Genomic DNA, 10,293 nt, shown 5'->3' with positions numbered 1-10,293 from the left:
GCTTGACCTGTGCTATGTCAATGCGAACGAGAGCCACCTTCTCATCATGACCTCTATTTTTTGAAAATTTCTTTCATTTGTCATAACATTCAGACTTGAAACCTAACTACAAGGTACTTTTTGATCATTTTCTACCACCTTCCTTATCCTAATCCACCCAGTAAGCAGTCCTAGGGATTCAGTCCTCCCGTTTAACTTTGCCACGGGGTGGCAAAGATGATAGATGGAGCTGGAAATGGCTCTGAAAATAATTTGCCAAAACGTGGAAGGAACAGAAAGTTGAAGGAGTGAATCAGCCATTGTCCAGGCGCAAGGAGGCAGCTGGTGAAGGCAGCCACTCTCAGGTTTCACTGGTGATTTTTCGAATGAAACTTTTCCTTCACAGTCTCTCAACTACCAAGTTCAGCCTATTAGAAGAGACAAGAAAATTGGGAATTATACAACAATCTGACTCTAGATGCTCAAATCATAACAATGGGGCCTGTGGAAATATTCTGAGATGTGGATTTGAAGTTTCCAACCCCTCTCCCCACGTGTGTGTGTGTGTGTGTGTGTGTGTGTGTGTGTCTGTAATTCCTTATTTACAAAAGCTACACAAAGAAAAGTGATTTCGCACCCCTGAGAGCCTGTACAAACTCAGGCCTTTGAAACATCAGATTTCAAGTGGAGGTAAAGAAAAAAATGAATCAAACTCTCAAACTCTCATCCTCCCAGGGTAGAGATGAGCCCAAACACCATGGACCCCTTTATTCACACAGGACATCTTAGGAAGGTCCATTAACCCATCATCCCAGCACATTTGTTGATGTCATCAGTTGGCAGTTTTCAGTCTGACACAGGTTTTTTTCAGCAGATTAGCCTTTGCCCCCTCTCAGGATAGAGAGGAGACATGATAGAGAACAAGGAGAGTTTTTTACATGGGGACTTGGGGAGGAAATGCCTAGATCAATATCCTCAAATATCCTCTGGTAGGAAGTCCTCAGCAGGAGAAATACCATGAAGACTCTTGAGTGCTAGAGGGAAAAGGAGGGAAAGGCAGATAAGGAAGGGGCTGGAGGCTCTCAGAGCTCAAACCACACAAACATGAAGCAAAGAGGTCCCAGACTTGACCTGGGTCCAAGGAGAAAGCGATCTCATTTCCAAGCCCTCGCCTTTTACTCCAAAATAACATTTTCTCTGGTTCTAAGTTTGGACTGTGGGGAGAACCCGAGTGAACTATGGGGGAAATAGAGATACAGAGCTAGAGGTAGAGAGATATATTTGCATTTAGTAGTTTTTTTTTAATTCCTATTTGCTTCTATGGTCTTGTCTGTATAGTAGGGAATAAAACCAAGAATATTACATTTCCCAGGCTCTCCCTACCCCCGGTTTCTGAATGTGGTCTACATTCTGCCAGTGAAACTTAGGAGTGTGAGATTCGGGAAGCAGAGACAGGCTGAAGGTTTCTCAGGTCATGGATACAAGGGTTCACAGACAGGGATCTTGTGTTGGCAGCATCCTTGTGTTCCCAAGACATTCCTTCCCCCTGAGCTCTAAAGGAGCCATGATGTCAGCAGTGGCTCCTACAGGTCCCTCCCTCTCAAAGTTAGGGGTCTGTACTGACTTGTGCTCCTCCAGGCTTCCAAAAGTTTGGAGGTGTAATTCCCTATAATAGAGTAGAATTGTAATAAATAATCCCATTTAGGGTGTCCTCAGGGATTTCTACTTCCTGAATGAACTCTGACTAGTACAGAGGCTCCTCGCCTTTTAACGTTACCGAGACAACCTCATTCAGGTGCCCTCAGAAATTCCCTCAAACACACAGGAAGTTAGGGGTCAGGAGGAAACAGGGAACCATGATTAATGTCCAAATAGAAACTTCTTTCTCATCACAGAGAAAGGGAACTCAAAGTCTATTCTAAAGACTCCCCAGTTTAGTAATCTCATGAGGAGAACCAATCAGTGTTTTAGGACTAAACGACATCATAAGTTGCTGAGCAACATCTTGGGTTGAAGGTGCTATTACAACATCTAGAACACAGAGACATATATAGTCTCTGAGTTTACTGTACATATATTGAGCATCTCGTAAGAACAAGGCATTATGGCAGCCAGCAAAGGGCAAGCACAGAAAAATTATATTGGTTAGGTGTGATTAGAGGAGGTTAGGATAGAGGAGATGACAAACCTAAATTATAGGATCAGACTCTCAGCAGAGACTGATACTGTAAGTCTCCTCTGGCCCATTCCAGTGCCTCCAGGACACACAGTCCTCAACAATTTTAGGGCAGAACTGTGTGTGCGTCCTCCCAGGCACCCAGAAGTCAGGATCAGAGGATTTTCAAAGCCCTTAGATACCGGCTTCCCTGGTGGCACAGTGGTTGAGAGTCCGCCTGCTGATGCAGGGGACACGGGTTTGTGCCCCGGTCCGGGAAGATCCCACATGCCACGGAGCGGCTGGGCCTGTGAGCCGTGGTCGCTGGGCCTGCGTGTCCGGAGCCTGCGCTCCGCAATGGGAGAGGCCACAACAGTGAGAGGCCAGCATAATGCAAAAAAAAAAAAAAAAAAAGAAGCCCTTAGATACAATCCAAAAATGAGCCATGTGTAGAGTCTTGGCTCTTCTGAACTGGGAGGGGAGTAGTAGGGCAGGATGAGACCTCAGCAGTGTAGAAAACACTGTGGAAAACCCACCCTAAGTATATGTGTCATGACTGATCTTCAAGAGTAAACTCACCATCTCATGAGCCGCCGCACTGCCAGGTCTCTCCTCCTTGGAAGTATTTGGATTCCAGCCCTTTCTAGGGTTGGTTTAACACTTTCCTTTCTGTTTTGCTATATTTTCAAAAAATGAGGGTCAGTCAACATGTGCTAACTTTCAGTATTCTCAACAGTGAACATCAAGATAAATTCTTTGAATCAGAACTTTCATCATGAGGAAGTAATGGTAAAGCCCTCCTACCAGTTGTTATCTCTAGTCTTCCAGGTAAAATAAGCTCTGCCCCATTTACTCTCTTTATTCATCTATCTGATTCTTCAGGAAAGGTATGTGCCCAAAAGTCTTTTCCAATCTCAGGACATATTTAAGGTAATGGGAGTTAGGAATAGGTTTCCGCCTTTCCGGTCTACTATCTCCAGTAACCACTACCTACGTTCCAAGGTGTAGCTTTCCATACATCTCCAGCTTTGGGAGTGTTGGAACTCAGAGTTTCTCTTCTGATGTTCTCCTGAACTGTCAGGGATCCCAAACTCTTGGGTAGAGTTGGCCACCTTGGAGTCTAGGACACTGGAGGGAGCCTGAAGCAGTAAGAGGCGCCTTAAGGGCAGCTCTATCACCCAACACTGCCAAGATTCAGGCATTCCTCATAGCCTGACCATTTACCTTCCTTTTAGATGAACTACTGTCCCTTAAATAAATTCCCCGGCTGTCACAGCACAGAGACATGATCTGCCACTAACTCTTATCTTAGGATATTTCCATTGATTCTATTCTCACTAATGTGCTTCAGGGAGATCCATTTCTGGCACTTGGATTGGGATGGAAGAGTCTCTGAGTGATTGCCCATCATTCTTGAAAACTCGATTCTTTTGTTCTTTTTGTTTGGTTGTGAGTTTGTTTGATTGATTAAGAAGTTCCTTTTCATCTAATGAACAAAGCATCACCTTTCCTGGACCCTTTGCAAAAGTCCATCCCTTAGCAACAGCAGTGTCATATCAAATGATTTTTCTGATTGGCTGCAGCTCAACTGATTTTAAATTTTAATCAGTCAGGCTCTGAAACCCTACATTCTCTTTACTTGTATTCCAGTCTGTTGTGACCCACCTTGAGCTCTACTGACCCTCATCGAGACACCTAAAAAGAAAATGGCCATAATTGGAGTCCCAATACCAGGATTTTTCATCACTGTCCTGATAAGCCTTCAGGAATCATGGGCTATCACAGGTAAGTGCTGAAAGAATCAAAAGTAGGGATAAATAAGTTCTGAGAGCATCGGAGAAGTGAACTGTGGACATTTGAAAGACAATCTTTGGAGTGAAAAAGAAGAGTGACAGATATTTTCTCGGTCTAACTCTAATGTTATAATAAATTGTAGTTAGAAGAGTTCTCTGCTCACCAGCAATTGAAGTAAAATTTAGATTAGAGAAGCAAAACTCAATTGTATACTGATTAATACTATTGACTTTGATATAAGCCAAACTTTCAGGGAAATATTTTCTGACAGGCATTAACAAGATACCTTTCTGCTCTTTAACTTTTCATTCCTGGAAAATTAGTAAAAATTAAAAACCTCATGTAATTTCATGAGGATTAAATCAGAAAAAAATATGAGATTTCTTGGCACCTGTTCTTAACTATTTTTGCCACGGTAGCTATCTTTTGGCCTGTCAACTCTGTCAGTCTATTCGGAGCATAGACATTATACTAAAGATCACTAGAAAGGAAAATCACCAAAAAGCAACCATTCACCCAAGGGAGGGGGAAGGGCAGCCATGCTGATATGAATTGCATTTAATTTACTGTCTCTTGGGACGGTGATAACCCCAGTTACAGTGGATCTTAAAAGGATCTTTGGTCGCTGTAACTTAGTAATATTCTTAAGAGAGTAGAAAAATTGAGTAAGGAAGTGAAGTGTCTGATATTACTCTCTACCATCTCCAGAGCAAATATTGTGCCGTTGTGAAGGTGTATTGTGAAAAAACATTCTTCGCCCAGAGTGACCCCCAAAGAAGGTGGCAGGTAGACTGGAAATAAGTAAAGTAATAACCTAGCTCCAAGACCCATGATGACAGTGTAGGTTTCTATTGCCCAGAAAGAGCCACATACAAGGATGCCTTCCAGGAAAGATAGCTTCCCTTGGAGCTAAAAGAGGAAGTTACAATGTGTGTGTGTGTGTGTGTGTGTGTGTGTGTGTGTGTAGCTGCAAATGCTAAATAAATCCCTAGGTTTATCAATATACAGTCAGATTTTAAAACCCACCGCTCATTTACATGCACCACAGAGGCAGCATACTCTTCAATTGTAGCTTTCTTATTTCAAGTCCATTATTCCCTTGGTGTAGATTATTCTCACTATCAACCATAATAGAATATGTCCCTCAATGACAGTCTCAATCTAAAGATCTTTAAGGTGCAAGGGAATGTTGCTGAGGTCAATCCAAATATAGTACTTCCCTCAGAGGGATGCAGGGTGTGGGTGTGGATACAGGAAAGTGAGTGCTCCACAATGCTACAAGGTCTCAAACTTAATTATTTGGGTACCACAATCTCCAGTCATATAGTCCATGGGTCTGGCCCTTAAACATAAAGCAGTTTCTGATGCTAAAGTACTTGTTGTAATCCCGATGATATACTAAGAAATTACTTAAAACTAGTCTCATTTCATCTTAAAAACAAACCCAACATGGAAGCAAAACCACAGTAGAATATAATGGGAAAACTACATATAAATAGATAAAGTAATCTACTCAAGACCACTAGGTAGCTGAATGAGAATTCGAGATTTAATTTGATTCCAGAGTTCAAACCCAACCTTTTAAACATTGTTTCTCTCTTCTTAGAGTTATGGTGCTCTGAGACATGCCCTGGGATTCTGGCTTAAATTATTTAATTCCTAGGTCAAGAGAGTGAGAGAACATTTCTCTCTTAGGGGCTACTGCTGAAATTCTAAAGAGGGAATCATTTCTCAGTCAGTAACATAGAGACAAACAAAAGCTTCATGAGACTCTAGTTTTTCAGCCCTCATTTCCTCAATCCACACTCTCTACATTGAACCTTTGCTTGTCCACTCCCAGCTCTGTTGTACACGAATGTCCTTCACCCAGGCCTCATCTTCCCACTCATCCCTACTCTCCATCACTCCTCCTTTCCACTTGGCCCTCTCTTTCCACTACCCCTGCCCACATGTGTGTGTCTCACATCCTGGATCCTTCTTCAACTCTCTCTCCTGGTTCCCACCCTAATTCCCTTTCTTGTCTTTTCAGAGGATCACGTGATCATCCAGGCTGAGTTCTCTCTGTCCCCTTATCAATCAAACGAGTTTATGTTTGACTTTGATGGTGATGAGATTTTCCACGTGGATATGGAAAAGAAGGAGACAGTGTGGCGGCTTAAAGAATTTGGAAATTTTGCCAGTTTTCAGGCTCAGGGTGCATTGGCCAATATGGCTGTGGGAAGAGCCAACCTGGACATCTTGATAAAGCGCTCCAACCACACCCCAAACACCAATGGTAACTCTCTCTGCTGCACTCCTAGGCTTGGGAATTGTAGCTTTAAATAGATACTTCAGCTCTTTGTGTTATGTTACTGTGACTGCCTTTCCCTCCCAGGGACCTGTTCTTGCCATATGCAAGCTCCAAATTCTCATGCCACCAGCCCAAGAACTTTATGAGTTTGTTTCTTTCTTGATGTGCTCACATCTCGTCTCTAGCATCTACAGTCTCATATAAAGTCATTGCCCTGAATCCATGCCGGGGGAGCCAGGAATGAGGTCCTTGGGTATCTTACACCTCAATGTTGTTCCCGTTCATGGGGGAGGGTATCAGAGCTGGGTATCTGAGACCATGACACAGATTCTCAGGGCACAATTTCAATTGCTTTTTCAGCCTTGGTGGGAGGGAGAAGGGCAGGGTTAAGCAGGGAAGGCTAATTTCTGTCACCTGTCCCCCAGTACCTCCAGAAGTGACTGTGCTCTCAAACACCCCTGTGGAACTGGGAGAGCCCAACGTCCTCATCTGTTTCATCAACAAGTTTTCTCCACCAGTGATCAATGTCACGTGGCTTCAAAATGGCAAACCTGTCACCACAGGAGTGTCAGAGACAGTCTTCCTGCCCAGGAATGACCACCTTTTCCGCAAGTTTCACTACCTCCCCTTCGTGCCCTCAGCCGAGGATGTCTATGACTGCAAGGTGGAGCACTGGGGTTTGGAGGAGCCTCTTCTCAAGCACTGGGGTAAGAACCATCCTTCAATCTCCTGTATTTTACGGTTTTCTCCTGTGACGCATGTGTCTGGCCCTTTGGGGCCACAAGTCCCCTAACTGTTTCATAACAGCTGCTCCAAATCCTGTTCCTGGTCTCCCATTGCTCAGCTTTCCCCACTTGTAATCTGTAATTCCCTTAATACGTCATCCTGTCTTCCTCTTATTTAGTTGATGAAAAAATATTCTTTTGACTAAGTACCCTATATTTGGTCCTAAGTGCTGCTCCCTACCACATGCATTACTTCTGTACTCTGATTTATTTTTCCCCAGAGTATGAAGCTCCAACCCCCCTCACAGAGACCACAGAGAACGCAGTGTGTGCCCTGGGCCTGGTTATGGCTCTGGTGGGCATCATTGTTGGGACGATCTTCATCATCAAGGGTGTGCGCAAAGGCAACACTGTTGAACACCGAGGTCCTCTGTGAGGCACCTGCAGGTGGGTTTGATGTGGTCAGAGGAAGACATATATGGAATGATCCAGAGGAAGGAAACAGAGTGAGGGAAAGGACATGTGATGCCTTTAAGGGAAAACAAGTGCAAAAGTCATGGCCCTTGATTTATCTTTGCTGGACAAAATCAGACATTGCCGTCATCTGATATTCCAAAGCCTCACAGTCCTATGTCCCTTTCCATACATGTGCCCCTAAAACCACACCTCCTGTCTTAGAACTTATCTCCAGTGCCTAAAATAATTGTTTCACATTAGAATACTGAGTCCTGTGATCTGGGAAAGTCAACTTCAAGATTAAGACTCTTCCTGGCTTATATTTCCTGAGCAGAATATCTGTTCTGAAGCATTTCCAGAGCTTCACTCTTTGGGGTTTAGGGTAGATTCATTGTATGAAGTGGAAATCTCTTGGAGGCCAAAGCCTGTTTTTGCCCCTCCATTCTGAAAAATAGTGTCAGAAGGTCTAAGAGAAAGTAAAGCATGGTCTGCTCATTCATGCTTACTTGGAAGGTTTGAAAGGTTGTATTTACAAGAGGTCACACAAATACTGAGAGACTGTTCCAAAGTCAAAGGATTAAAGGTGAAGAGGAAGGAATCTAAAGGTGAGAGCTCAAAATATTCATCTTAAACTCTATAGTAACTGTGTGTGTCCTGCTACAGGTAATGGACTTTGTTAAAGAGAAGATCGGTGAAGATATTTCTGCTTTAATAGCTTTACAAACCCGGCAGTACTCCAATTTTTCACCTCGGTGACAGCAACCATCCTTCAGCACTTCCCAACCCTTTAGCTACTCTAAGAGTAAAGACGCCTTCTACAATCTCCAAATTCTAATGTCTAGTTATTTCCTGTCTATTGCTCCTTCTTGTATTGGCTTTCCCTCCATTTTCCACTGTCTTTTTATTATCACCATGTAATGCCTTTGGAATAGAGCCCATAGGATCCTTTCTCTGCTATGGAACCTTTTGAATGTTCTATGGGCTATCTCTTGTAAACTTATTATTTTGAGTTTCTTCTGACTGCAATTGTGATTTTTCTGAATACAATAAACTTTGAGTTGGTCTTCAGTGGAGTTTTTGGTATCTGAGCCAATTCTTCATGGTGGCTGGGGAGTATATGTGATCCTTTCATCCTGAAATGTCTGAATGTTAAATGTATCTTATAGGCTCTGTAGTTAATCAGAAATAGCCTGGTTCATTAGGACTCAAGTCCATTCAGAGGATCTTCCAGCAATCCAGTTGCTGTGGTCTGGTCCTCATATAGAAAACCCTAGAGTAGGGTTTATTTGTTGAGAGATGACTTAGCAACAGGTTCATCATCTGGTTTGGATTCTTCAGCCTCCAAATCAATGAGATATCTGGATCTTCAGGAGAGTGAATCTTAAATCCTAACGAAGACTTCTGATAATGGATGAGACAGATGGTGGGGAACAGATGGTGGTGGAGCAGTGAGCAGAATAGAGGAGCGTTCATATACATAACAGGATATCCAAATCAACACCACGCATTTTAGACATAAGGAGGCATGAGATTGGACACTGAGATTGACATTACCATTTTCTTCTTTTTTTTTAACATCTTTATTGGACTATAATTGCTTTACAATGTTGTGTTGGTTTATGCTGTATAACAAAGTGAATCAGCTATACATACACATATATCTCCAAACCCCCTCCTTCTTGCATCTCCCTCCCACCCTCCCTATCCCACCCCTCTAGGTGGTCACAAAACACAGAGCTGATCTCCCTGTGCTATGTAGCTGCTTCCCACTAGCTATCTATTTTACATTTGGTAGTGTATATATATTAATACCACTCTCTCACTTCATCCCAGCTTACCCTTCCCCCTCCCTGTGTCCTCAAGTCTATTCTCTATGCCTGTGTCTTTATTCCTGTCCTGCCCCTAGATTCATAGGAAGCATTTTTATTTTTTTTGATTCCATATATATGTGTTGTGTTAGCATGCTGTACTTGTTTTTCTCTTTCTGACTTACTTCACTCTGTATGACAGACACTAGGTCCATCCACCTCACTACAAATAACTCAATTTTGTTTCTTTTTATGGCTGAGTAATATTCCATTGTATATTTGTGCCACATCTTCTTTATCCATTCATCTGTCGATGGACACCTAGATTGCTTCCATGTTCTGGCTATTGTAAATAGTGCTGCAGTGAACATTGTGGTACATGACTCTTTTTGAATTAATGTTTTCTCAGGGTATATGCCCAGTAGTGGGATTGCTGGGTCATATGGTAGTTCTACTTTTAGTTTTTTAAGGAACATCCATACTGTCCTCCATAGTGGCTGTATCAATTTACATTCCCACCAACAGTGCAAGAGGGTTCCCTTTTCTCCACACCCTCTCCAGCATTTATTGTCTGTACATTTTTTGATGATGGCCATTCTGACCAGTGTAAGCTGATACCTCATTGTAGCTTTGATTTGCATTTCTCTGATGATTAGTGATGTTGAGCATCCTTTCATGTGTTTGTTGGCAATCTGTATATCTTCTTTGGAGAAATGTCTGTTTAGGTCTTCTGCCCATTTTTGGATTGGGTTGTTTGTTTTTTTTGATATTGAGCTGCATGAGCTGCTTGTATATTTTGGAGGTTAATCCTTGGTCAGTTGCTTCATTTGCAAATATTTTCTCCCATTCTGAGGGTTGTCTTTTCGTCTTGTTTATGGTTTCCTTTGCTGTGCAAAAGCTTTTAAGTTTCATGAGATCCCATTTGTTTATTTTTTTTTAATTTTCATTTCTCTAGGAGGTGGATCATAAAGGATCTTGCTGTGATTTATGTCATGGAGTGTTCTGCCTGTGTTGTCCTCTAAGAGTTTGATAGTGTCTGGCCTTACATTTAGGCCTTTAATCCATTTTGAGTTTATTTTTGTGTGT

General features: G+C 42.5%; 1 protein-coding gene across 1 annotated transcript; it reads left to right on the top strand.

Annotated features, from left to right (window-relative positions):
- Positions 1–3,779: 3,779 nt before the first annotated feature.
- On the top strand, positions 3,780–8,472 carry LOC132527444 (HLA class II histocompatibility antigen, DR alpha chain). Its single transcript, XM_060163123.1, has 5 exons — positions 3,780–3,919; positions 5,958–6,203; positions 6,644–6,925; positions 7,225–7,390; positions 8,063–8,472. The coding sequence occupies exons 1-4, from the start codon at positions 3,841–3,843 to the stop codon at positions 7,377–7,379; spliced, it is 762 nt and encodes a 253-aa protein (XP_060019106.1). The 5' UTR covers positions 3,780–3,840; the 3' UTR covers positions 7,380–7,390; positions 8,063–8,472.
- The last annotated feature ends 1,821 nt before the right edge of the window (positions 8,473–10,293 follow it).

Source organism: Lagenorhynchus albirostris, chromosome 10 (genome assembly GCF_949774975.1).
Source record: "Lagenorhynchus albirostris chromosome 10, mLagAlb1.1, whole genome shotgun sequence".
In the NCBI taxonomy this organism is placed as follows: domain Eukaryota; kingdom Metazoa; phylum Chordata; class Mammalia; order Artiodactyla; family Delphinidae; genus Lagenorhynchus; species Lagenorhynchus albirostris.
Note: the sequence above shows the minus strand (reverse complement) of the source record. Positions and strands in the feature narration are given on the sequence as shown.

Coding starts and splice junctions, on each gene's coding strand:
- LOC132527444 (XM_060163123.1), top strand. CDS start 3,841: ATGGCCATAATTGGAGTCCCAATACCAGGATTTTTCATCACTGTCCTG. Junction 3,920..5,957: donor GGAATCATGGGCTATCACAG/GTAAGTGCTGAA, acceptor TTGTCTTTTCAG/AGGATCACGTGATCATCCAG. Junction 6,204..6,643: donor CCACACCCCAAACACCAATG/GTAACTCTCTCT, acceptor CCTGTCCCCCAG/TACCTCCAGAAGTGACTGTG.